This window comes from Rhea pennata, chromosome 3 (assembly GCF_028389875.1).
Source record: "Rhea pennata isolate bPtePen1 chromosome 3, bPtePen1.pri, whole genome shotgun sequence".
Lineage (NCBI taxonomy): Eukaryota > Metazoa > Chordata > Aves > Rheiformes > Rheidae > Rhea > Rhea pennata.
The window spans coordinates 1,452,964-1,479,930 of NC_084665.1; the positions used below are offsets into that span (position 1 = coordinate 1,452,964).

At 39.1% G+C, this 26,967-nt stretch overlaps 3 protein-coding genes across 4 annotated transcripts in view; 2 read left to right on the top strand and 1 right to left on the bottom strand.

Annotated features, from left to right (window-relative positions):
• Positions 1 to 748: 748 nt before the first annotated feature.
• NAA20 (N-alpha-acetyltransferase 20, NatB catalytic subunit) lies at positions 749 to 7,902 on the top strand. Of its 2 annotated transcripts, XM_062571338.1 has the most exons (7): positions 749 to 848; positions 1,064 to 1,088; positions 1,222 to 1,312; positions 2,821 to 2,956; positions 3,877 to 4,022; positions 4,977 to 5,064; positions 6,728 to 7,902. In XM_062571338.1, the coding sequence occupies exons 1-6, from the start codon at positions 796 to 798 to the stop codon at positions 5,060 to 5,062; spliced, it is 537 nt and encodes a 178-aa protein (XP_062427322.1). In that variant the 5' UTR covers positions 749 to 795; the 3' UTR covers positions 5,063 to 5,064; positions 6,728 to 7,902. The 2 variants fall into 2 exon arrangements, with proteins under 2 accessions (XP_062427322.1, XP_062427321.1); XM_062571337.1 differs by having other exon boundaries at positions 4,977 to 7,902.
• On the bottom strand, positions 5,915 to 17,641 carry CRNKL1 (crooked neck pre-mRNA splicing factor 1). The gene is made up of 14 exons (XM_062571336.1): positions 17,316 to 17,641; positions 16,979 to 17,131; positions 15,379 to 15,470; positions 15,093 to 15,251; positions 14,577 to 14,743; positions 14,010 to 14,188; positions 13,176 to 13,346; positions 12,384 to 12,575; positions 11,520 to 11,579; positions 10,267 to 10,347; positions 7,916 to 8,155; positions 7,380 to 7,481; positions 6,684 to 6,932; positions 5,915 to 6,167 (listed from the first exon to the last, which is right to left on the bottom strand). The coding sequence occupies exons 1-14, from the start codon at positions 17,361 to 17,363 to the stop codon at positions 5,997 to 5,999; spliced, it is 2,064 nt and encodes a 687-aa protein (XP_062427320.1). The 5' UTR covers positions 17,364 to 17,641; the 3' UTR covers positions 5,915 to 5,996.
• Positions 17,642 to 20,454: 2,813 nt separating this feature from the next.
• Positions 20,455 to 26,967, top strand: part of CFAP61 (cilia and flagella associated protein 61) — a 130,474-nt gene continuing 123,961 nt past the window's right edge. Inside the window, 4 exon segments of the mRNA XM_062571172.1 lie at positions 20,455 to 20,621; positions 23,175 to 23,322; positions 25,827 to 25,903; positions 26,827 to 26,894. Of these exon segments, the coding sequence (XP_062427156.1) occupies positions 20,479 to 20,621; positions 23,175 to 23,322; positions 25,827 to 25,903; positions 26,827 to 26,894 (436 nt within the window). The 5' untranslated portion in view covers positions 20,455 to 20,478.

The window sequence follows — 26,967 nt, forward strand, 5'->3', positions numbered from 1 at the left end:
AAAAAATAAACTATTCCATCTTCTCCACTGAGAGGAGCTGGATGTTATGAAATACTGAGAGAGAAAAAACTTTTAACTGAGGTGCTTTATTATTACCCTCTCTTTTCTGAAATGAAGAAGCGGCTGTAGAAGCTAAATGAAATTAAGCTGGAGGTAATCAATCCTTAAATTTTACTAGTAAAACAGCCTTAACAGGAAAGTTAACACAGTTATTAGGGAATTAGATGTGAACGTGCAGAAGTAGCACATCTTGAAAAATACCAACTGAAGCCGCTTAAACCAGATCTGCCTCTTTGCTGTCGCTCCCTCATGCTCCTTTTCTGATGGTGAGTCTCAAAGGCTGCGATCAGCCTCACAGCCCCACTCTTTTGGGCAAGTCTCGCTTTCAGATTGCTCTTAAGTTACTGCGTCGAAAACCGAGCGGGAGTTCGTTACGAAAGAGCAGGGGCTGTCAGCCCATTGCCGCAGTGTCCGAAAATAAATAAATAAATAAAAACAATCAGCCAGAAATTGAAATCAGCTGAACTGAAATTTAGCCTGTTCAAATCAGCCTGATTTCCCTCACGCACACACACAAAGCAGTCTGTATCCGCGCAGCTCTTGGCGCGGCTCGTTACTGCCGAGGTTGAGGGGGACCAAAAAAAAAAAAAAGGCACCCTCCGCCCTCGGTGTCGCCTAGCAACCGCCCCCCCCCCGGCGGCGGAAGCGGGCCGCAGCCGCGCCGAGGGGCGGAGGGAGTACTTCCGGGGCGGCGGCGGCGGAGGCGGCGGCAGCCGTGGCAGCCGTACGGGCAGCATGACGTCGCTCCGGGCCTTCACCTGCGACGACCTCTTCCGCTTCAATAACATGTGAGCGGCGGGCGCCTCCTGCCTCATTTCGCCCTCCCTTAGCTGCCCCGCCCGGGGCTGCGGAGCCCTGTGCTCGCTCTTCGGTGCCGGTGTGGGGCGGGGGGGGCGTCCCTCAGCCGCCGCGCGTCGCTCTGCGCAGGCCTTCCCCACCCCTCCCCCCCCGCCCCGGGCCGGGGCCGCCCGTCGTCGCTGAGTGTCGGTTTCTCTCCCCGCAGCAACCTGGACCCGCTCACGGAGACCGTATCCTCCCGCCTCGCGCCCGCCGGCAGCCGGAGCGGGGCGGCGCAGCGCCGTGCCGCTCTGCGGAGAGCGGCCCCGCTGCGGCCCGCGGCCCTTTCTAGTCGAGCCGTGTTCCTTAACCAGGCGCCCCTAGTACGGGATCCCCTTTTACCTGCAGTACTTGGCCCACTGGCCCGAGTATTTCATTGTCGCGGAAGCCCCCGGTGGAGAGCTGATGGGTTACAGTGAGTCTGACGGGATAACTGGCAAAAGATGGGGGGAGGAGAGGGTTATGCTCCAGTTTCCTCGCATTTTGATGTTTTGGGGGTTATAACTCACAAGCTGCTGCTTAATTCTCTAGATTTTTCTAAATGTTTAGTACTGAAGAGGAGCGTTATATAGCGATGTGTTGTCTCAGGAATATCTAAGCGTATTATATAGGTTTAATAGCTTTTGTTTTGATGTTCACGAGCAAAGGGTTGCGACTGTCGTCGCGCCCAGCCGAGCTTTATCCATGTGAACGCGTGCGGATAAGCCTTCCTACGAGCAGGGAACTGAGTCACTGCACTCAGCTGTGATCCAGCATGCTTTTAGTGAACTGTGAGTAAAAATGCTGCATTTGGTTTTTGTGTTGTCCATTAAGGGAAAGCTCTGGGTTTGGACTTCAATTATGTTTGCTTATTTGCTATCAGATATTTGTGTTTCTTGGAACTCTTTCTAAATAGAGCTATTTGTCTGCTTATTCCTTCCTTAAAACAGTGAGGTTTATTGGTTTTGTTTTTCCACCTTTTGTAGTCATAAAGGTCTCTGCAGGAACCTGGGAATTAAAGTATTCAACAGATGGACGCTTAAAGCAGTTACTATACAGAGGCTTTTTCCAGACCTGCCCCTTCAGTTCCTTATTAGTAGCAGTGACTGTGAGCTGTTAAGAACACTGCATGGGATTGGAAGTGTGAATGACCACCAGTGAACTAACGCTCCTTTGGCACTATGCAGAAAGGGAGGGAACTACAAAGAACCCCTGCCAAAACAATACTTCCTTTTTTTTTTTTTTTTTCCCCCATAAACATACCATCTTTGCAGGGCCTCAGCTTTCCATTACCAAATTGGCAAAGCTTCCCAACCTGTACTCTTCTTAGTGACTCAAAGACTCCAATAGTGGGCACAGTAATTAGTTTTGTGATGGTTAGTTTGAGGTTTCTGGTCCTCCTTCCTTTCATTGTTTCAATCAGATCCTGAGTTCTGCGCAGTTAAAGACTTGCAAAAGTTGATTATGATTTTTATTTGACAATTAGGCTTCAAAAATGAATTTTCAAAAATGATTTTTTTTACACTCATCAAAAAAAGCTAGCGTAAAGCTTGTGCAGAACGACATTTTTATTGGAGCTGTATATGAGCTGTTTGCCTTTTCTACAGACAGTTGATTTTGATATTGCAATAAACTCTCAACATGCAGTTGGCAGGATTAGCAATTTAGAGGTTAGGGGCTCTTTCCAACAGAACTCAACTTATCCAGGTAGGCAAGGACCTGGAAGGTCATGCTTCCAACACTTTAATAGACTGGTATACAGAAACAACTGTGCATAGTCACTGAATAGTGTAATGATGGTGCAGGCATCACTATTTCAATATTTACCACAATTACTGCAATTGTTGTTTATGCATTGCTTTGGTTCTTTTGTAAACATGTTTAGCTATGTGTGGTGCATTATCCCAAAAGTGCTCCTGCACTAAGTATTCTGTATGTTTGCAGTAATGGGTAAAGCAGAAGGTTCTGTGGCCAGAGAGGAGTGGCATGGACATGTTACTGCCCTCTCTGTTGCACCTGAATTTCGCCGTCTGGGTCTGGCTGCTAAATTGATGGAACTACTGGAAGAAATTTCAGAAAAGTGAGTAGTGTATTTGTTTTCAAAATTTATCTTTCTAAAGTAGTCTTCCTACAGGCTCTTCTCCATGGTTTATATACTTGATTCATGTGCAAACAGACCCAGAGTTTTCCAGTAAACAGTGTTGTGATTCACTGAAACTAAAAAAGCTGGTTAGGGAACGAAGAATTATGACTGCTGCTTGGCAGTTTAAAATCTCATGGTTTCTATACTGCTATCTTGCCAGGATAAGTAGCACTTTATAGAAGTTGCTTTTCTTGTTAGGAGAAGTTTCACAAAATGTCAACACCGTTTCCCAAAGTGCCCACGACATAATTGAATAAAGTCATGGACTTTGTGTGGCCCTATCAGGCAGAACACTGAGCAAGTTATGTGCTTGAGGCAACATCTTAAGCTTTGCTTTCCCTATCGCTTTGGGTTACTTGTACCTGCAGAAAATTTAGTGTCAGATAAACTGATGGAGAAATGTCCTCAACTCATGCTGGTAGGGCAACCCCACTGTAGTTGATAAAACCCCAAAACAATGTTTTGAAGAATTTGCCTTGTGAAAAGTGCTATATCCAGTTGGGGAACTGAATTTCATTCTGATTTTTTTTTTCTTCCCCGTGTGTATTTTAAATGAGGTAGTCCCTAAGTTAGTGCAGTTTAGAAACTTTTTCTCCCCCCCCATTTCTTAAAATAGTGAGGCTTGTATGGTTGTTTAGTTTGTCTTGTTCTTTTTTGTAATAATTTTGTAATAATACTTGTGCCCGTGCCAGATCTGTTTCTTGGAAAAGGAATGCATCTGTTAAAACAGTACAAAAGATGTTTTGGTAGTGTACCGCATCATCGGACCTAATTCTGGTCTGATTACAGGCTAGGCTTATTATTTGGAAATATGTTCACAACTTCTTCCTTACTTTCTTTTATTTATTTTTACAAAGAAAGGGTGGATTTTTTGTGGATCTCTTTGTGAGAGTATCAAATCAAGTTGCAGTAAATATGTATAAGCAACTAGGCTACAGTGTGTACCGGACAGTACTAGAGTACTACTCTGCTAGCAACGGAGAGCCAGATGAAGATGCTTATGGTAAGTACTTGTTCTGCTTCAAGCTGAATGGGAAGGTTCTGATGTTGTGCATCTTTGAGTTTGTTCTTTTTTTATATGAAACTAAGTTCAGAGAGCTGTTGAAGAGTGGAATTTTGTTTGTGACTTCAGGTAGCTTTTCCTACTGAAGATTACTTCAGTTACAAAACTTACTTAATTGTGCAGCATACAGGTTCTGCACTACCAGTGGCAAAATAAACTATCAAAGATGAATAAAGTACAAAGATGTACTGTTCTGTAGGTAAGATTAAAATAAAAATGCAGTTACTTAGCCAGTTCTTCTTTCCCAAGAATGTTCCTTCCGAGTGGTTGTATTTGTGGAATATGTTGCTGGGATTTTTTGGGGGGAGGCTCCCTTTTTTGGGGGGGGAAAGGAGTGCTTTGATAACTGGGACTTAAAAACTTACTTCTCCCCTTTAGATGTCCTAATTACAAACTTAGAAGCATTTATGGTCAGCAGTGACAAAATCAAGTTCTCAGATTCAAATTCAATTTCTCAAATTTCAGAGCTTTCCATTTCTGTTTAATTTCCCCTTTAAATTGAAGAAAGTGCATTACTATTACTCTGTTAAAAAAACTGACATACTAGCTGCTTGCTATTTCTAGATTTTCTTTAGGTATCCTCCAAAAACACTTATGTGGCCACATTAGGCATCTTTTCTGTTCTTGCATTGGTCCTATGAAGTGCAGGGATTATGAGAGAGATACAATGGCAGATGCCTTAAATCCTTAAGAGTCGTTTTAGCTTGCCACTTCCCTTATGTTCTATTGACTTTTTTTTTTTTTTTTTTTTTTTTTTTGCAGTGTTTGAATTTATAATGTTGCTACTGGAATGTTCTTGATGAAAATAAGGTTATTGTAATAGCAATTTGACTTAATATGGCTTTAGGTAATGGCTATCTTGTTACAGTAACACTTATATTTCTTTTGAAACAGATATGAGAAAAGCTCTTTCCAGAGATTCAGAGAAGAAATCAATTATACCTCTACCTCATCCTGTGAGACCAGAAGATATCGAATAGCTGTAAGCTGTGATTCTCAGGCAACATACTAAGAGTATCCTGTTTTTTTTCCCCCTCTCCTTTGAGCTTAAATGGATGAGAAATCTAAGGCTCAATGCTGCCCCCTTCCATGGAACTCCAAAAGTTATACTGAGTTTACTTATGCTGCTTTCCAATTTTATGTCCAGTAGCTTTTTAAATACTTACTGTAAACTATGGTGGTATAACATTTAAATAAAAACACAGACAGGAAGCAATTTTTATTACTGAGCCTGAGAGTCACAGATATGCAATTCTTATTCATCCTTCCTGTATGAAGTGTTTAAGCTTAAAACCTTTTTTTGGAAAAATATAGCTTGTGCAATACAAACTTTGTGAAACTAATTTCCATACATTTGTTTTTCAGGGGTTAGTTTCAGTATATTTAGCTTCTACTGTTGTCCTTCCTAAACAGTTTCTGGGATAAAAGCGTACTTCAGTAGGAAGTCGAACAGGTTGCAGTTGTCACTAGTACTTACTGTTTTCAACTGTCCTTGTGATCGATACATCTTTTACAGATCACTGGAAAATATATCAGGAATCTTTGAAGGCATCTTTCTCATTACAGAAAGTAGATCTGGCCACATTAATATCCTTAAATCAAGCAATCTGTGACAGTTTCCAGGAGCCTTAGAAGAGTTAGTCTTGTGTTTGAAAACAAAGCTGCAATCCACTGCTGCTTACAGTTCTCAGAACACTGGTAATAGCGGCAGACTTCTGCATTTGCCTTGTGACCTTTCCTTTCAGTTGCTGGAAACTGAGACTGTTAAATGGAATCACTTCAGAATAACATTTTTTATTTGGGGGGGAAAAAAGGTTGTAAATCAGTAATAGTAAAACTCTTCAAATACATTTATTCATCACCAATGAAAATACTGTACAATACCTCCAAAAAGGAGGGGAAGAAGGCAGTGCTTTAAGATGACTGGCTTTCATCAATGTCTTTGTCAGGATCCATCTCTGCAGCTTCACTCTCCTGTTGCTGTTTCTTCCACAGTTTAGCCATAGCAAGTAGTTTGAGATTGGGCTGATTGGCAGTATCTTCAGGGAAAATATAATCATAGTATTCCTCCCAGCCAGCATCAGACTAGGAAAAGAAACACACCAAAGAAAGTTTAAGCTAACATTAAAACATGCAACTACTAGAATTTGCTTCTAATGAGCATAACAGTAAGATGAAATTAAAAATCGCTGTTTGTTAAACTACCCACCACAGCTAAATCCAATGAGCTAGAGAAGGGGGTGAGACAGTACTACTACTTTGGATGATGAGCAAAGGCAGTAGATCTGGTGAATTACAGTTTTCCAAGTAAAGCTGAGAAACAGATACTATCCATATAGTACTACTTCAGGCTATTTTGATTAAAGTCAAAATACTCACATCAAATGCTCAGGCTAGTTTTCCTTTAACTGCTATGGTAGACTTATCAATCTGCCACCTAGACATGCTGAAGAGCAAGCAATTCAGCAGCACCTGTTTCAGGGCAATGCTTTGCCTCAGCTACCACAATAAAATTTCTACAGTCACAGCACCCATTCCAGCTGAATGGTTTGTGTCTGTAATAACAGCATAGTTAGTTACTTGCATAACTTTTATTCTTACCCCATCTTCAGCCTGAAGTTTTCTTCTCTTCTTTATTTTTTCAGGCATAAGTTTATCTATCCTCTCTTTAGTGGTATCAGTTCCAAACTCCTGTTCAAAGTTTCTCCAGGATTCCAGAAGCATGACTCTCTCCTCTTTCTCCTCACAGTTGCGCATTGCCTTATTTGCCTCTTCATAAACTTGCCGGCATCGTGGCAAACTCTCCTCCTTCCCTGCAGAAAGCTCAAACTGTGCAAAACTGATCCATACCTGTAGTGAAAGCAAATAAAACCCAAGTTTGGGGGTTTTGTTCATTTTTAACAAATAGATAACCCTAACCTTCATGTAAGCCACTTGGACAAATTTATTGGAGCTGTTTTCGGTCATGATAAATCTGCTTGACTAAATTCAAACTAGAGCATTAAACTAGTTTGCAAGGAAAAATACTTCTGTTCCTCCCCCCCCCACCAGTGTTTTTGTAACTAAAATTCCAAAGCTGCTCAGTAGGAAGCTGTCCTTCCTAACAGGAAGGATAGCTGCTGTTAAACATCACTGTTTTTTTTTTTTTTTTTTTTAATGGCACAGGCTGTGGCATAGCACTGCAAATTTAGGTTCACAACTGATCTGAAAAAGCCACAAAATGAAAGCATTCAAGGCTCTCCCCCCAGCATGGGCTGTAATCAAGACCAAATCTGTGTTCTGCATTCGTGTATGTACTTTAACATGCTGTGTCCGCTGAAGTAATCTGCGGTAAAGGCTTCTTGTTTTCTCATACTCTTCTTGCTCAATTTCAAAGTCAATATAGGATTTCCAAAGAACCTGTAAAAGAAGTCACTGTTTATGTTCATAGTATCTTCAAACAACCCTGTATCTAATACTGAGATTAAAACTTTTTTTTTTTAATTAAGGAGAAGCATGGGTAAACATTAACTTTTTATAAATACATTTCAGAGCTCTGTATTAATTGACTGTGCTACCTAGGATTAACGCCAAGTAGTATCAAAACCTGTGCACATAATCCAGTCAGAAATTAGCCATTTAGAGATAGAAAAGTATTACTGTAAGCATGTTTTTCTCTCCATGTTTTATCATGGGTTTTATAGCCCTGAGTAACCTGTCAAGAAACATGCTAAATTAGATGAGAAACAGACTAAGCCACTATGATAAGCCTTTCTGTTCAAATGGATGGATTATTTGTGTTTTCATCAGCCACAGTGGGTAATAAACACCTTGAAATTCATCTGACCGCTTACCTCTGGCATGTCTAACCGGGGCTGGCCAATAGCCAACTCATATATTGCACGGGCTCTGTCGATATCACCAAGAATGGTCTCTAATTCAGCAAATTTAATCCATGATGTGCAGTTTTCTGGTGCAAACTCCAGGAATTTTTCATAAAGCTTTCGGCAACGATCAAATTCTCGCAATTGTAATTCCAATTCAATATAACCTTTAAAGAGTTTGTTTTTTGGACATTTACCTATGGATGTCCCCTGTTTAAAACAAAACAAAAAGTCACCCTGTTTACTGCTGACTATTTGAACTAAAATTCAATTCTGAGCAGTTTCTCAGGCTGATCAGGACCAGTATGAAACATAATCAGTGTTTACAAAGCACACGTGCATCCATAAACTATCAACAGAAGCTCTGAAAACAGAGTCTTTTAAACCTTTTCAATATTTTTAAGTAGTATGGATTCCCCAAGAATTATCAGTTGAAACTCTGACTTATCAAATAAACATTTCATCTTAAGCCAAAAACTGAAGAAAACATACTGAGCAGTTCCTGAGTATCTTATATTATAAATTGTATCAAGAGAAATTGACTCCTGGCCCACCACTACTACTTACCACTGCATAGGGAACTGTCCACACTCCCTGCCTGCTGACTTACAATAACGGATATATAGATAGATAGATGTTTAAAAAGAATATTTTGGTGTCAAGCTGTGAGAAAGCAGTTTCTGACTGGAGCCTCTTCAAGAAGATGTGAGCAATTAATTCAAGATCTACAAACTTCCTTACTGTCATTCCCCCACACAACTTACTTACCTACACATTGCCTACTTCAGTACTTTATAAATAGAGGAAACCCGTATTTGGGATCACTGATTTGGTCACCCTTACAGGTCTCCCTGGCTCCACAAATGTTTCAAAATATGCTTGGTTCTCCCCCCATTACTATTTTCTTAAGTAGTGTAGGCTCCACTTGAACTCCTGTCATCCAAGTTGCAGTTCCTCTCAAACCCTAGGAAAGCAGAGAACCCACACGACATCTGCAGCCAGTGAAAATAAAGCAGAGCAACATGCTGTCCACATACTGATGAGCATTTCAGCACAAGGCACTGGACCTCCTCTTCTGCACTGTGACAGTGTGGGACCCACATGGTTCAAAGTCATTTCATTTGTCAAGAAAGGACCTGCTTGCAGAATCTAGGTCCCGTATAAAGATTATGGCTGTATCAAAATCTGGTTTCCAAAACAGGATGCGACACTAAAAAAAGGTCTGTCAGAGAAACAAAACAACAGAAGGAAAAAAGGACTACCAAAAAGAGAAGCCTCAAAGAAACAGAGGAAACTAGATTTCCAGACAGATCAAAGCAGCCGTTCCAGAATTCACTAAGTTATTTACCCCTAAAAATGAAGGGTAAAGGCAGGGTTATGATCAATGAATATGCTAATGTTTAGCAATGGTATCTTAAGTGATGTCTGAACAGCAGCACGCTTCAGGACAGATGGTTGTGTTCTCCTGCAGGGAGGCATTAACAATCTCACAGTGGACTTAATCCCTCTGCTTCTTTTTTCTGGTCAAGGGCAGGAGTCCAGCTCACCAGACAAAGCTTTACTAGCACACTGGACCATGTTTGCTCCCTAATGTCAGCTACATTCATGTTTCTGCTCTGTCATTGCTGAGCCATAGGTACAATGAAAACCCCACCAATTTTCTCTTTGGTATCAAACCACCTCAACTGTTACCATACTGGCTTTCTCTCAAAACGCTTCATGCTGTCACCCAGCTTATTTAAAATAATCTGAAAGTTTTACATTTTAAAAGGTTTTTCTGCCAAAACATATTCCCTTATTTTCTGACATGATAGCAAATTCAGTACTGGAGTTCAATTCACTCTGTTAAGTCTGTCCAAAGCCCCCATGATTGCTTCTCTTAGCAATACGATAGCTGGGACTCGGAGACTACTCCACTGTGTAAATCTCAATTTCTCAGAGTCAAGTAACTATTGATTTTAGAACGTTTGTTAAAAAGCTATTTTTAGCACAAGCATCATTTAAACAAATCAGCATCAGCTAAAAATTTACAAGTGCACTAAGCTGATTTGGGTACTGTTGCTATTCAGATGAGTGTTTTGCCAGCTGAAAAGAGAAAGCTACATTAATTTCAGTCAGCAGCTAATTCACCATATCTCAAGCTATGCTTTTTTTTTTTAACCATACATGACAGTAAATAGTGGTGCCTGCAAATTTCTAGGATGCTTTAAAGTGGATAAACCAGCAATTTATAAAGTACAATTTAAGATCTTTTAATGCCATTCCCTTGCTGTCATTAGTTAGTTAAGTAAAAGAAGAGGTTAATTCCATAATTGCCTTACCAAAGCTCTTCTGGCAAGTGGAAGATGTTTCTGTCGTATTTCAAATTGTGCATACAGTAGCCATATTTTGGCAAATGTAAACTGAAAGAAAAAAAAAATGTGATGCCTGAGTTGGAAGATTAATAAATGATGCTGCATATGTTCTTTAAAGAACATCACATAGGCTATACAAAGAAATGTTACTGCTACTACAGTTTGTTGCACTTTACTGTAGTATTTTCCCGCTGAGAAGTTGAGAGTTCATAATGCAAAACAACCTTTCTAAGAAAGGAAAAACTTCTCCACCATGGATAAAAGCAAAAATGACCAGCACTGAAAGTTTTCTCAAACAAAGAAAATGGTTAGTTTACCACTAAATCAATTAACAGTTAATCAACTCTTAATTATTACACATTGCCTAATCCACACATCTGATATTCAGATGACATGATTAACATCACATTAGAAAAGGAAATACATATTGCCTAAGATTTCATGGCATTCCAAGGCAAAGTTGGTTAATTGTTTTGCCATGTGGAAAGATTAATTAAAGCTCATTGACAAAAAAAGAGAAAGTCAGTCTCAAAGAGATGTAACCCTAAAGATGTTCACCAATGCACCTTCCTCAGCACAAACCATGCAAGCAATTAGAAACAGTTGCTATTAAAGGCAGCAGCCCCCTGCAAAGTGGAACAATAGATACTTTGCAGAGGCTGTGAGCTGGTAGACTGAGAACAGCTATGAAAAGTTCAACCTGAGGAGGAAAACAAGCAAGCAGGAGGAAAAAGAAGAGGTAAGTTCTCCTGTGCTGCTTCATGATACCAAGCTAGCCTCTGACTACATGCTATTTCAACTTTCTAAAGTAACTCGGGTAACTTGAAAATACCCTTGCATCATGTCTGTACTAGGCAACAGAACATCAGTGTGTGGCCTGCAGTTTCCTACTGATGATGATATTTACAGCCATCTAACACCTTAACTGAAGAAAAGGTTGTCAATTTTGGAAGAAGAAATCAATGGTACTGGAAGGAAGTCCACTTAAAATCTTGGATAAATACCTCCCTTGTTCCTGAGCAGGAGGTTCATGAACGCGCCAACAGTCATTTGGAGGGGCGTACACACCTGAACCTTGTTCTCTTCACTGCAACTAACTGAGGATAATCCAAAGTGGCTTCAGGACTAGGAAGTGGTGGGGGCAGGGAAGGAAAGCTCAAGGATCTTGATCTTGGGGATTTTAATCCAAGACTTGATAGAAACTATTGGAGAAGCCATACCTTCTTGTGCGGAATGAGCTCGATACATGCCTGATACACTTGTCTGGTTCGTTCTGGATCCTATAAAAACAGGCAAGATTAAATACTTCATTCATTGCTAAGATTACATTGTATTTTGAGTTATGCAATAGTTGTCAAACTCCAGAACAGTGCTAGAATATGTTTAAGTCCAGATGTTTAGAATCTGGTGTATTTAGATATATATATACACACACACACACACACACGTATATATATTGCTTATTTGTGTGCACAATTTGAAGGTGGTAACTTCCAAGACTCAGTAAGAGATGTCTTTCCGAAACAAAATTTAGCATTAAGATTTAGACAACAAAACTAGGAGTGGCCCTCCTAAAAATTCTTTTAGGAAAAAAGAAAGTTTTCTGTTAACAGACTCTGAACAGCTATACTACATTAAGATTATATGCAGCTGTAACATTAAATGATTGATAACCAACATAGGGAAGAAATACCTACACAACCTCAGAATTCCTGGCTGCTTGACACAACAACTTCAAATTCTTTTGTTCAATACCAAACTGTTTCACAAGTTCAGACAATAGCCTGGAACAGGCAATTCAAATACAGCTAGAAGAACCTACTTCTGTTTTTACTGATCAGCATACTTCTGGACGACTTGGTGTGAAAGTGTTACTATTTTCCCTTCCCCAAGCAAGGGAGGGGATGCTACACACAAATGAATAGGAAAAAAACTCTCTTAAAGAGCAATTCCTGTAGCTGATTACATAAAACAAGATATGAGAAGTTTAGTTCCCCATTTTCTTGTTATAATGAAAATATCTGTAGCTACTTAAGTAAGTTATCTAGAAAGGAAAGAAAAATCCCCGAGGTCTTACTACTTGCCTTTGCCTCTAGCTCTTCATATAATGCATAATTGATCCAAAGATAGATGTATCTCTTCCAGTGTCTCTTCTCTTGAATTGGAGGAACATTGGCAATGGCTCTTTCATACACTTCTCGGACAGTGTCGGCATCTGCATCACTTTCAACTAACCTCAAATAGTCAAACCACGCATCATAATTATGTGGATTTGCCTTACACAAGCATGGGAGCAAGGAAACAGGAGAGAAACTTCAGTAACTCTTAAATAAAAAAAAAATACTGTTCCTTTACATACATCCTTTATTTACCAAAGATTCTTTGATTGAAGACAAAAAAAAAAAAAAAAAAAAAAATGAGAGGGAAGGGGAAATGATGAAAATCTGCAGTTTTCAGCAATTCAACAAATAGTAGGTAGGTATGGCACACTTCCTCACAAAAATAAGGTATTTATAGATAGACAAGGACTCCTGTAAAAGTTACTACATAACAAAAGTGAGATAAGTTACCAGCTAAACTGCACATCTCCCTAAGATGACTGCAAAGAATATTGAGTTCTCACTGCAATGAAAAATTTTGGAGCCACCGTCTACTTAGACTGCAGGAAGAAAAAAGCAGTGAACACAAGTTAGGTCCCATTCTCGGCCCTACAGCTTGAGTTCTACCTTTGAAAAAGAATGGAGGGGGGTAGGGATTCTTTGGCTTGAGCATCGAGGGCAATGTAAAATTAATTAACCTTTGTATCACGAGGTGCTTCAGTAGCTTAAGCAGCACCTGTGTGTGTGATGAGCCCAGAGGATGTTTATAATACATACCTTCACTTCCTCTTCATACTGGAATCTCCTCTTGCTGACAATAATGTCTTCAATTCCCCTTCTGTCTCCAAACTTCTTCTCAAAGATGGTGTAATTCTTAAAAAGATTCTGGGCCTCCTGTTTTGGAATTCTATCCAGGGCATATTTGTAGATCACCCTTACTCTTTCAAACTGAAAATATTAAATATCACTTGAATTAGATTTACAAAACATCTTTCCTCCCCCAAAATCTGTGCTTTAATTTCTCAGTGAACTTTTGGCAATATTTAATGTAAATAAGTGTTTTAGGACATGACTAATGGATCTCCCTAGGAGTAACTTTCCAAGAGTTGAAAAAAATGATTCTGTAACAGTTATCACCATCTTGCTTACTCACTTACAGGTCTGGGATGCTTAAAATAGTTTTAAGAGGCTGTGGTATGGGGTTTTTCCTTCCCCTTTACGGAATGTATTCAATTGCTTAATGTCCTAGGTACTTTTAGGATGGCATCTGGGAAAAAATGGCTAATTCATTTTTTTTTTTAATCATGTAGACAATCGACCTTAAACTTAAAAATCTGAGGATCTGTATTAGATCCTATGGCACTACTCTTATATCTGAGATATTTGGTGCCTATCTTTCTTAAAACGTATTTCCTCAATATCACCAAATGACAAATAAAAAAGTAGGCAAAAAATTTTCTCATGAACTCAGGCTACAATAACAGGACCTCATGAGGTGCTGAAGAAACACAAGTATTGAAATAATGTTAAATGCCCTTGAGCCTGATATTCAAGAAGAAATCTTGTGGGAGAGGTTAGTATTAATCTTCTGCATAATTAAGAAGGCCTTACTTCTTTCTGGTTCTCCTCAAATTTTGCAAAAGCCACATACAAATGCTCATCCATATGCTCTTCTCCGAAGAACTCCACTGCCCTCTCATAAACTTTCCTTGCGTGAGCAAAATAACTGTGCTTCTCTTCAAAGCGGGCATACTTGATCCAGTTTTTAACATCAGGATGAACAATAACAAGTATAGTTATGTTAAAGAAATAGAAACAGTTGAATTGGTCATTTCAAATCCCATTCTTCCCAGTAACTACAGGGTCACAGACTATGAAACACCACCCAAGGATGATATATGCAAGTGATACACCTAAGAAGAAACGACAACTCTTCTGAGTAGGCAAAGGCTTCATGTTCAGTCCTGAGAACTTAAGGAGAAGCAGGAGAAAAAGAAAAAAGTGTAAGAGGAGGAAGGGAAAAAAAAAGTCAGGCAAGAGTCATGAAGAAGTACAAAGAGAAATCTGAAACAACACGATGACTGCAAAGAAGCTGGAAACACGAATAATGTTAAATAAACGAAAGGAAGAATCCAAGCCTAGACCCGGGTAGGAATCACAATGCACTAGAAAGGATATATCTCTCATAAATGGTACGTGCCCTGTCCACCTCCTTGTATCTCAGCTCAAAGTTAATATAGGAATGCCAAGCTTGCTCCTCTGGTTGCCACTCCATCCAGCGTTCAAACACCTGACGTGCTCCAGCAACATTCCCCAACATCTCTTCCATGTAAGTATACTTATACCTTAGAAAACAAGATCAAATCTTTACAATCACTTAGTAAATACTTAGAAGTACAATGATTTTCTGAGTGTTCAGTAAGAGCATTCCTGAGATTTCTCCACCTATTCACCATCTGCACTCCAGAAGTGCCTATAGATACTATTGGGATTGGCAGCATGCAAACACACAAACATCCTCTCACTGCTGTTAACAACTGGAAAAGTACAAAAACTTTCCAAAACTTAAACTCTTCCATTTGAGGATTAACCTGAGGAACTGCAGAAACAGAGAACACAGTGCACTTCTGCATTATGCCTATAGTAAAATGACACATAAGAGCAAAAGCAATGGTCTACTCTCTGAAAACATACCAGAACTGGTTGACCCTGGGGAGGGTAGTAATGGCTCGATCCCAAATGTTTCGGGCATGATTAACCTGGCGGTTCTTCATTTCCATTTCTGCGTATTTCAGCCAGAGAGTGACATTTCTGTAGTCCACATCTAAAGCACGCTCGTAAATGGAACGAGCTCTGGAAAGTAAAGAGACATCATTGAAGTATGTTGAGAACATAATGTGCCCCCAAGACTTTGATAGTATTTGTCAGCATGTATCTAAAAAGGTTTAAAAAGAGATGCCTACAGCTATAGCATAATTACCTTTGTATTTCTTTCAGGCTTTCCTCCCATTGTGCGTACTTTATCCAGTTACTGATAACAGTTCTGTTTTTTCTTATGTTATCTTCAAAAGTCTAAGGAGAAAATTATTTCTGTAAGTAGGAAATTCTTCTGTATAGAATGACCTCATTATAAACAGCTTACAGAATATTATTATAACTGGACTACATTCCAAATGTTACATCTATGCAGATGCTGAAACAAATCATATTCAGTATTTGCTAAAAATGGCATAAGAGAGCCACTAGAAGTACAGATCATCATATAGATAAGGACTAAACTCAAGTTCCTGCAACCTAATACATAAAATACTGAGAGGAAAATAACAGCACTCAAATCTTTTCCTTTTTCACCTTCAGTCTCCTGGTTAGCTATTTCAATAGCAACATTAACTAGACATACAGAATCCAATCATTGCAGACTAAACTATGTATACATACTTGGATATATATACTTGGATGTGTCAGCAAGAGTTTGTTCACTTAGATCTGTTTGTATCATCACAGTCTCTTGTGTTTTTTTTTAATAGCAAGATGCATTATGATTATTCTCTTGATTTAATATTCTACTGCTAAAAGTGCTAGACAAATTTCACAGCTCATGAAATGTAATGGTGAGGGCCTGTTCAGTGTGTTGTGGACTACTGTCAGGATCACTGCTATTGCTATTTAACATGTGGCTAAACATGGTTTAACACACACAGTTAACATACAGTGTTTTGTTACTGCTCTTCAAATGAGGGATGAGAAAAATGTAACATCAAAACCAGTGTCTGCAGTGCTGTGGTGTTGATCATCTAACTGTAGTTGCCCTCTATCTGCCCAAGTGAAATAACATCACCACCAGCCAGCACTGTAAAGCCCTGAATCTTCACTAAGAGTCCTAAACATGATTGTAAGAGAGCAAATGGACACCCACTAAGGTATGAGTACACAAGTGCCATCTGCTTGTGCTAGAACAGTCACCAGCTCTGAATATACGCATACATGCTACAGCAAATGATGTTCCTAATTTATCTCTAGATCCTGGTTCTATCATTAGACATTGGCTGTATCTAAAAAATAACTGAGTTAGTCTAGTTGAAAACATTTAAAGTTTGCTGTTAGTGATATACTTGGCCTTTACTTTCTTTTGATCCAGAACAGGAATTGCCAAAGGAGAAAGCAGATCAAAACAGCAAACAAACGTGTACAAGCAAAGGAGTTTTCTTTTTTAAATAAAGAAAAGTTTATACCTGAAGTCTCACAAGCAAAATGGATAAGTTTGAAGGCAATCATCAAAACATAACCATGGTTAATGTAGAATGCTATATTCTAAAGTCTGTGAAAAACTGTAAAACTTTCTAAAGTACTACCAAACTTTATGTTAAACAGCATGTTTATAACTTAGAACTTCTGCATGAAATAAAATTTTCTATTGAAAAGAGAAAACATTTCCTATTGAAAATGTTTGAGTTTTTTTTAATAATTGCTATTACTTGAAAAATGCACTAGTAATGTGAAACATATCTTGTTTAAATTAAGATCGATTACGATTTCAGTACTTTATATGAGCAGCAATATTGGGCGGGGGGGGGCTTTACCTTCCTTTTCCGAAGTTTATAGTCATTTAGCTCCTCTACATCTGTGATCTTCTGCTGAGGAGGTGGTGGAAGAAGTTCAAGCTCTCGCTCTTTTGCCTCCCTTAAAAGCTGTTCTGCTGTGATCTGAACTTCAGCGGGTGCTTTATTTTTCACCTGTAAAGTAAAGAATTACAGCAAGGATTTAAAATTTTCCCTGTTCCTACCCCTGCTCGGCCAGGTCAGGCCAGGCCAGGCCGGGCGGCTGCAGGGCGTAGCCGAGGCCGAGGCCGAGGCCTGGCCCTGGCCCCGGCCCCGCTGCGGCCCCCTCCTCCCCCTGGGGCCGGGTGCCCCGTCGAACCTTCGCCACTTTCGGGATCCGCTGCTTCCCAGCGGCCGTAGACGCCATCTTGCTGCCTCTCCGCTCCGGCCGCGGCCCCCGTCACCCCTGACCTCACGCAGCGTCGTTACCGCGGCAACGGCGGCGTGGCGTCTTAACGGCTGCTCCACGCGAGAGAGACGGAGAGGAAAGCCCTCGCCGGCGGTGAGGATAGCAGGCGCGCCTTTCTCGCTCCGCCGCGCCCCCAGCTTCCCCGCTGCGCCTCGAGCACCACGGTACGGGACGCCATCGCGTCGCAGCTGGGGGAAGGTGAGCGCCCGGCGTGCGGGCGGCAGGCGCGGCCCCCGCCCGCCCCGAGCCCCGAACTACACTTCCCAGCGCCCCTTGCGCGGCCCGGCTCCCAGCATGCTCCGGGCGGCGCGGCGCGGCGCGGCGCCCCCTGGGGGCCCGCGGGCGGCAAGGAGGTGCGGGCCGCTGCCGGCCGTGAGGGCCGGGGTTGGCTTCAGCCTGATTTTATTCTGCCGCTAGAGTCGGCTTCTGTCTCTGGGTTTGTGTAGCCTTCAGCGGCTACATCGGCAGCTCGGCTCCGAACTGAAGGGCTGTTGCCAAATGCCCAAGATTAAAAGGGAATGATGGCATGACATAAAAAAAATACATATATTTATTGCATAGCAGAGCCTATGCTGATGATGTACAGCCCAAGATATGTCAGTATTGGTTACAAATGCTTAAAAAACACTTGTATCCCACCCTGGGTCTCCGTGCTGCTTTCACTCACTCACTTATTAATCAAGAGTGCTTAGCCTAGCTCTTAGACCTAGCAGCCTTCTATCACGGCATTTCAGCTTTAAAATTGGAGTCTGGTTTTGTTCCTCTGGGCTTTTCAGGGATGAGGACGGTCAACAGCACTCACCCGTGTTGCCAGGGCAAGCCATTATTTCTTTCTTGGCCTGATTTCTGTCTGGTTTGTGTGTGCCATCTGCCATGGGTCCGATCAATCAGAAGGAGGTGTCCCATGGAAGTCTTCTGAGGGATGCGCTTTCAGCATGTTTGGTGTGCTTTGAGTCACCAACAGAAAGAATAATTATCACTTGGGAATCTCTTTGGGCTTAAAAAGAGAACATTTTAATTAATTAATGAGCTAGAGGGGAAGTTATTCGAAGAACTGGTTCAGAAAAGGAACAGTTCTTTATCTGCTTGTCTTGCCAATTTTCTCAGCTATTGTATGCTGTTCTCCTAATACAGCTACAGGATTTATGGTAGGAACAGTACATTTTGTTTTTATAAAAACAGTACATTTTAAATGTATGAATGTTGTTTTCTGTCTGTCATAGTTGCACTAGTGTTTGGGGGGAGGTGGATTAGTACTTTTCAATACATGAAGCTGAACAACTAAATAGAGAAATGTGGCAAACTGCACTTTCCTCAGCTGAAGTAATCTTAATGCTGAAGTTAAATTTGCTATCAACATTTTAAAATCCCTGTTTGTTTTGATTTATGGAGATGAAATTAATGAAAATTAACCAATTATTTTAGTAGTCTCGCAGTTTAAGGTTGCTTAGTTAAATGCGTAAGTGAATTGTGGGGACATTTTGTCTGCTCACTTTAGGAACTACCCTTCATTTAGCCTTAGTATAATTTCTTCCACTCCACAGGAAAGAATGTACACGTCTTACAACTTAAGACACTAGAGAAATTGCCTACATAAGCCATTGTCTTTTTTTTTTTGATAGGTGTTATTGTCATAATCTATATTAAGTAAGTACATTCAAGCCTAGCTGGATGAATGAGACAGTTGAGAGGCAGTGGCCGTAACTATTTCTCTACAGACGTTAAAAATGGTGGACATACATGATACTTCTGTATGTAGAGAAAGATCTTGCACTCAGCTGACAGCAGGAAGACAGAGATTTCTGCTGTAGTCATTAGGGGGGAGATTCATGAGGTTCATCTTTCTTCTCAGTAGCAGAACAGTAGTATGTTCCCAGGTATGCAAACCAAAATTGGATTCTTTCCGCATAACAACTCTGTCCACTAAGCCCGTGCATTAAGACCTGCTGAAGATATTTTGGTGCCAGGGGCCTTTTGCAAACATAAATTTGCATGACTGAGACTGTTGGTATTACATACAATAATCTCTTGACTGTGTGTGAAAGATGTAGCTGTACACATGACTTTGTATATAAAAGATGTTAAATTCAGGATTTCCTTCATTATCTCATTTTAGTTGGGATCTGTGGAGCATAATTCAGGTATTGCCATCATATCTGGGTTTGGAGCCACTGTTGGAAATGGCTGTTGTATTGGGTCAATTGGTAAAAGAGTTCTAGTCTAGATGTATTGGCTATATAGACTTTTTCTTTTTTTGAATTAACAATGTGGTCTTTTACACACGTGTATTTAAGAAATTGCAGTAAATGACTGTGTTGGTTCCGTTTCTATATTTTTACCTGCCTAATTTTTATTTGTTACAATAGGATATAGTCCGTCTGTACAATAATGGCTGGCAACACAGCTGAAAGATAAGTGAACTGTTAGTGATAATCACAGATGGGCTGACTGCCTGTTGCCATCTATGTTACAAAATTGGTAGACATCTTAATAAATCACTTGGGAGCTGACAAACTATGCAGATGTTGAACCACACAAATATTTTCTTTCTGGTCAGAGAAGCCATAGAGCTTTCAATTCCTTCTGAAGTTTAAACATCAGTGTTGACTTAAAAAGGAAGTTTGAGCAGTTTGGGGCAAAATGCACTTAACTCATTTGAGGTTGCTGCTTAACATTATTATGACATTATTATTCTGAGCTGATTCTGCCAACTCACTAGACTGAAAGCTATGAATAATTTGAAATGACTAACAGTGAGTACTATTCTGATAAGTAGCATGTGAATGCCTTTAAATAAATAGATGCAAAACTAGTTTGTAGTCCATTAAAAATGGTTCTATGTAGCATGTGGAATACGTACAGTATCAGTATTTCCACATGTGCACTATATGCAAGCTGTAGCTATATGCAAGGAGTAGTCAGGTATACATGCAGAAGCCTACAGGAATTAGGCACTTAAATTGCAATCTTCTCCATGTTTTAAAAATTCCATTTCAAGTAACTACATTCAACAACAAATTGCTACAGGATCTGCTAGAACAACGTTTTCTTTCTTTTTGTTACAGTCCATAAAATGACTACAATAACTTCATCGAGAGGAAAGGCAGAAGTAGTCAGTGCCAGAAGGACAGAATCACATGATATTCCTGATATTATCAGCCTCATCAGCAGTTCTACAAAAAAAACTTTTGGAAGGATTAATGTCATATATCTTTTGTAAGTAACTGTTTAGGGACATTGTATTACCATTCTTGCAGGAAAATTAAAGAAATTGGGTTATCCTTAAAAGAGCAGATAAATATTATGAGCCTTGACACAGTGTAGCATAATGATTTTTTTTTATGCAGCTCATTAAAAGGGAAAGAAAATCTGCTTCCATCTCCTTTGTGCTACAAATGTGCATTACTGTGCTACCTTGGCTCACAGCAGCAAGTATTGGGGACAGGATTTGACTCTATATTACCTTACTTTTTATAAAAGTTCCAAAGAAATACTTCTGAATATTATATGATAAAACCATTAGATTACAAGGTCTGCTGTCTGCTTCATCTAGTTGAGGCCTTTTGTCAATTGGAGAGTATTTGAAATAGAGGGGCAGGGATTGGGGATTTTGATTGCTGTGTGGCCATGACTCTTCTGTTCTCTTTCCTTGCTTATGTCCAAACATTTTCCTTCTCTACCAGTTTCCCCTTAAGGAAAAGAGTTGTTAGGGATTTTTTTTGCCTCTCTTGTTCTGTCTTGGGAGAAAGAGTCTCTCCATCTGCTGTAAAGTGCATGTTTCAATGTGCCTCTTCCTTTGTACTTTCTACCACTGAGATATTTAATATCCCCTATGTCAGGACATCTGTATCCTAGCTTTTTGCAGGGCAAAACCATTAGCAAAAGCATGTCGTTGTGGAAGCCTTCTGCTATAGTATGTGCAATACTAGAGACTCTTTTCTGTGCAGTGATGTATAGTACACAGAGTGCATGAAATGCCAGTGGGCCATCTCAGGCTTTTTTTGCATTTGTCTTTGAAGGGAAATAGATACCAGCTATTTGGGAAAAATAGAATTATGAGAAAAAATACAAAGAAGAGGGAACATTTAACTCTTGCATAGCAAATATGTAGTAACTGAGGGTTAGAAAAATCATTTAATTATTATCATTTCCGAATCCACTAAATAAATAAGTGTTTGGAATTAAGTATTAACATCAAGTTAGGATTTGGGTAATGAAGCTTTATTGAGGCTTGAGCCTCTGAGCTCTTTTGAATGTGGTTAATTTTAGAGGTCTGACAGGCTGAATTATATGCTCGATGCTGCTATGCATGGTAGTTAGGCTGAGTACATGCAAGGATTAGAGTCTGGAGAACTTGAAGACAAGAGAGACGTATGACTGAGGGTCTAAAATCTAGTGATCTTTATTTTCCCCATTTCTGAATGATAATTTATTGAGAGAGAAAAAAGGAAAACAACAAAGAGAAGGAGAAAATAATATAAAACTTGCTTTATAAAGAGTTTTCCTCGTCTACAGAGATGTCACTGCAAGACAATCAAAGAAGATTCTTTTTTATTTAGTGTATCTTAAATAGACAGGTAGTGAAATAAAAGGGAGATGCAAAGGGACAGATCGTGCACGTATGTAAACTGTTCATGTGTGTATACCAGGTTTCTATTAGTTAGAGGTATACTTTAAGAGATGAGGCATATGGAAGGGAAGGACTTGCCTTTAATATTTGCCCCTTTTGCCAGACACTGTCAGCTTGGGAGAACAAGATAGATATATCTAGTTAAAAAACAGAAACAAAAATACCCCACAAACAAAAAGCTTCAAAGTTTGTAACTTATGTTTACATCTGTGTATTGCATATAAAGAACCCTGTTTGAAGAATAACTGAAAATTATATTTAAAGTTAGAATTTATGACAATAAGTTTGTTCCAGTTTCTCTGCTGAAGTGAGAGGTATTATATGTTAGGTCTGAAAGATACAGGCTTGTGGAAAGAGTACAGCATGAGTTTATGAATGAAAGGACAAATCTGAAACTGGAGGAGGGTCTACAATGTTCTCTCAGAACAGTACCTCTTAGTTCAGGAGATTTTATTTGTACAAGGGCTTTTGACTTAGCCCAGTTGTGAAATGCAGTATTTACATTTACTCACCTTTTATTCCAAGGTGCTTTTGAAACTGTGGCCCTAGAGGTACCCTTTACCTCAACAACTGAGTTCTGAGCAGGCTGACTACTGCTTAGGAATCCACCTAGGGGTACTCTGAGGTCAGGTTTCAGCCTTCATCCATGCAGGATTTGCTCTCAGTCCGTGCAAAACAGAGCAAAAATAGGACTGTCTCAGCAATAATACAGATACTTTATTGAAAGTAAATAAGAACCTGTTAAGAGCAAACTTGTTCTTGAAGTTATTTATTTAGCAAGAAACTATAGAGAGTGAGTATAGCTGTTTGATAACTCAGGAATTTCACTGCTAATATTTTTAAGTGATAAATATTTTTCTTGGTCATTCACAGAACTTACTTTATATTTACATTGTTTACTGGGTTAGTATTTTGAAATCTGGGCATACTCAGTGTATATGACATGCACAACCAGCGTGACAGATGGACATATGAATGGGAACTACAAACAACTATTTTAATGTCATTATATCCTTATGACAACTTTTGTGTCTGTTTTGAGTATTTCCAGAACACATCCTGGTTATCAAGTGTAAGACTTCCCTACACATTTTTTTAATGTAATTTCTTCAACTTCTGCATTTAAATTGTTTTAACAGAGAAAAATCAAATCTTGCTGTGACTCTCAGCAATAAGAAGAAAGAGTCTATTGCCCATGCTTTGTTTTTGGACTATCCAAATTGGAATATCACTGATCAGTCTGATTGGGAATCATTCTTACATGAAAACTACATTAACAAGTGCACTGTAAGTAAATTGCGTAATTTTAGTTGAGTTTTCACTTAAGGCGCTCATATAAAAATAGGCATAGGAATCTAAAATATAATTTAGGTAGAATTTAGGCACTTAGATTCCTCACTAAACTCTCAGTTGCTCAGAAGTTCATGCTTTTGCCACTGAAGTAACTTAAGGTTTCTGCCATTCTGACAGAGGCCATTAGGGATTTGCAAGTTGAGTCCTTTGCTAGACATGCCCAGGACATGTCTAGTGTACCCTGATAGTACTGACAGCAATATGAATCATAGCTGCCACCAATACATTTCATTCAAAACCCTGTATAGCTCTGGTGTCATCTAACAGAGCATTTTTCCTGGAGATAGAGACCTTGCTCTAACGTTCTGCTCACTGTAAGGGACTTCAAATCCACATTTCTCACCTTCTGGAGTAAGGCTTTCTAGTTTATAGAATGGAATACTAATTTAATGGGTGAGTTCTGGAGTTAACTTGTCCAGTACTGGATGTGGCGGTTGCTGCACTCCATTCTATTCGATACCAGTTTTCATATGGTCTCCTCAGTCATGAATTTCCTTCCTAGAGCCAGGCACTAAGAAGTTCAGCATACAACTGCTGCTCATCATTCAGTCCATCTGGGAACTGGATCTACGATTGTTGAAAAAAGATGGAAAATGTTAACCTCACTCAAACCTTAGGCAGTATATGCCAAAATAATATACTGGCAGTATGGAAATTTTGTCCGGTCGGTTTGTTCATTATTTTTCCAGTGTTGTCTTGGATGATGTTAAACAACGGCTTGTAGAAAAACTGTCAAGTCAGCAGTTGCATTTGAAAATGGTGTATGTGCGGTTAAAATGAAAATTATTGCAATCAAAGAGAATGTAGAAAAAACATGCTGTTTTCTTATAATCTGTTTTCTTTGTCACTTGACAGCACTTTGTGTACAGGCATATGGCAGGCACAACCACTTCATTTACTGTGCAGCTGCAGCTGCTTGTGTTGGGTCGTGCTGTGCTGTCAGTTGTGTAAGCTCTTCCTCAGGCTGTGCGCTTGACAATATCTCTTGCAGTAAAGCTGCAGCTGACATCAGAGCGCAGGGGCATGCAAAGAGAAAAAGAAACAAAAAGGAAAAAAAGAAAGCTTGAGCATGTTAGTTAGTTCCTGCTAGTAAACAGGAGTGAAAGATCCTGAATCAAGGAGCAGAGGAACCTTTGCTTTTCTAAAACAGATTATTTTCTAAAATCTCTACATAACATTCAGTAGATACTTTATGCTTCTGCTCTGGCAAAACAACTGAACATGTTCAGAATTATAACTTTATGAGATATTGTCGGTTAACTGCAGTTTAAATCTATGCTGATGTGCTTTGTAAAATTGAGACCTTTCTGAAAATAGAGTTTCTTAAAAGTGTAGTTGACAAGAATTGTCTCTGTAGAGATCAGAAGTGATGAGAAAGCTTAAGGGTCTAAATTATGAATTGGCTGGTGCAGAATGTAATTAGAGAAGATTCTTTTCAGGATTGTCTGTTTACCGTTGCTATTCAGAACTGATTACAAGTCAAATTCTTGCCTCCTGGTCCTCCTCTTGGGCCTCAAAAACAAACCATTACTTTATTTTACTCCTTTCTCTTTCACATTTTACAAAAATACATAAGAAGTCTGATTTTAGAAATGGCTCTTGATGTTTATTCATTACAACAGCCTGTAGTCTTTATGCTGTTCCATTACTACAGACCTCTAGTAAAATCATTCTTGCCAAAATTCAATGGTGACTCTAGCCATTACATTTAATTGAAGATTTAACTATTCAGAAGACTAGAAATTTTCCTATTTAAAATATTTTTATAGAAATACCTCATTTACAGATGGACCTTCATTGCCTCAACACTTGGAGGAAATATGCAAGAGAAAACAGCTGAATTAACAGCAGTTACTGTTCCAATATAAGGGTATTTCTTTGCTGGAAAGCATATTTTCCAGGTTAACTGGAGTCTTACTCTGCCCTGTTTCTGGCTGCAGATATAAATGAGCCTAATGATGTAATCTTAAGCTTCTGTTATTTTTCCTCCTTCTTTTAAAGAAAGTAAGTTTTGGAGTATGTGAGAAATTTTTTTTTAACCTAGAAAGAAAAAAAAGTCTTTCTTCATCAGCCAAATGTTAAATTAAATATTGCTAAGATTTAGTTGTTGTTAAATTAAAATATTGTTAATGTTGAATTAACATTGTTAACTGAAAAGAACAATGATGCATGTAGAATGTACTCTAATGGTAGTCAGCTGGAGTGTAAATCAATTATCAAAAATATTACAAAAGCACAAATTGTGATATTAAAGAACCTTTATGCACATAGCTTTGTCTACCAAGAGACTCTGAAGGCAACAATTTACTCATATATGTGAAGCTACTCACTTTGCATGCAGATTATATAAATAGGAAATAAATGTGCATATAAACATTTGGATTGATTTAATAAATACTGTATGCGTGGTGTTTAGATTCTCTTTCCTTGTACTGCAGCCTTTGAACACATTGTTCTTGCATCTTTTTGTGGCGAGAGAAGAATATGCAGCTGGATGTTCCCAAGAAATTGTTAGGTAAGTTAATGTGTAACATTCTGTTGTGAAGCCTGTACACTTTCCTCCCATCATTAGAGAGGCTATGGAATTAAAAATGCCCAAGATAAACACTGGATCAGAATTAGCTGTCACTCTAAACAGTTTCAGAAGATAATAAAACATAGCCATGTATTAATCAAATACGCACTCTTGGCTTTGAAACCAAACTGTTCCAGTTCTGAGTATATTTTTTCCGAACAGTGTTAAGCATTAGCTGTATCTTTGCTATAATTTTCTGCAGAAATATCAGTACTGCAGTTGCAAGGCATATTGATTTTTAGGAGTGGAAATTTAGGAAAAAGAAAGATTAAAATGTACGATTGAGCAGAAAGCTTAAAAAGCTTTCTGGAAAATGATTGTTCACGTGGTCTTTTGAAGTTTGTTAGCTACAGATTAAATAGTAAAGAGACTACAAACTGTACAGTACAAACAGCTCTATATATCATTGTGTTAGCTCAGTAGTCAAACAAGTGCTCAGGTTATTTGGTATAGCTTAAAACATCCCTACATAAACAGAGTAAATTGCATTTGGTGCTGTTGCTGTCAAATTTACAGTTACTTTGAGATGTCAAGCAAGCTCATCCAGATGCTAGGTCAGAGATCTGCCAGCAGATATCTGGCATCTTTAATTTTTTTCTCCACTGGGGAACTGATATAAAAAGGAGGAAGTATGAAGTCTAAAGTTTGGCAGATTAAAGAGAAAAATGGGATACAAAAAAATACCCAGATGATTTTCATACCATCTTATTTGTGACAAATAAAATGTTTTAATTTTGAGCCTTGTGGATTGGTGCAAGAAGATTAGAGACATTGGAGAGTAAATTTCTTACATTAAAAGGCTTACTGTTACATCTAAAGTGTGTAATGATTGAAGACTGAATATAATTATGTTATTTGTCCAGGACGATTTTTAATATACTTCCAGAACTGCAATTTGTGCTTCTCTTCATACCAGCTGATGAGAATTTAGGTAAGAATTTAATACCATTTTATTATTAAATTAATGAGAACAATTTCAAATCTCATTATCATTAATGTACACT

Bases quoted from the DNA above. Each gene is read 5' to 3' on its own strand.
- NAA20 (XM_062571337.1), top strand. From the start codon at position 796: ATGACGTCGCTCCGGGCCTTCACCTGCGACGACCTCTTCCGCTTCAAT. The intron at 1,313-2,820 runs GTGAGTCTGACG...GTATGTTTGCAG, and splicing joins TGGAGAGCTGATGGGTTACA to TAATGGGTAAAGCAGAAGGT. The intron at 2,957-3,876 runs GTGAGTAGTGTA...ATTTTTACAAAG, and splicing joins CTGGAAGAAATTTCAGAAAA to AAAGGGTGGATTTTTTGTGG.
- CRNKL1 (XM_062571336.1), bottom strand. From the start codon at position 17,363: ATGGCGTCTACGGCCGCTGGGAAGCAGCGGATCCCGAAAGTGGCGAAG. The intron at 14,744-15,092 runs GTATGTTTTCAG...TTGTTTTCTAAG, and splicing joins CCCAGGGTCAACCAGTTCTG to GTATAAGTATACTTACATGG. The intron at 6,168-6,683 runs GTAAGAATAAAA...TTCTTTTCCTAG, and splicing joins AACTTCAGGCTGAAGATGGG to TCTGATGCTGGCTGGGAGGA.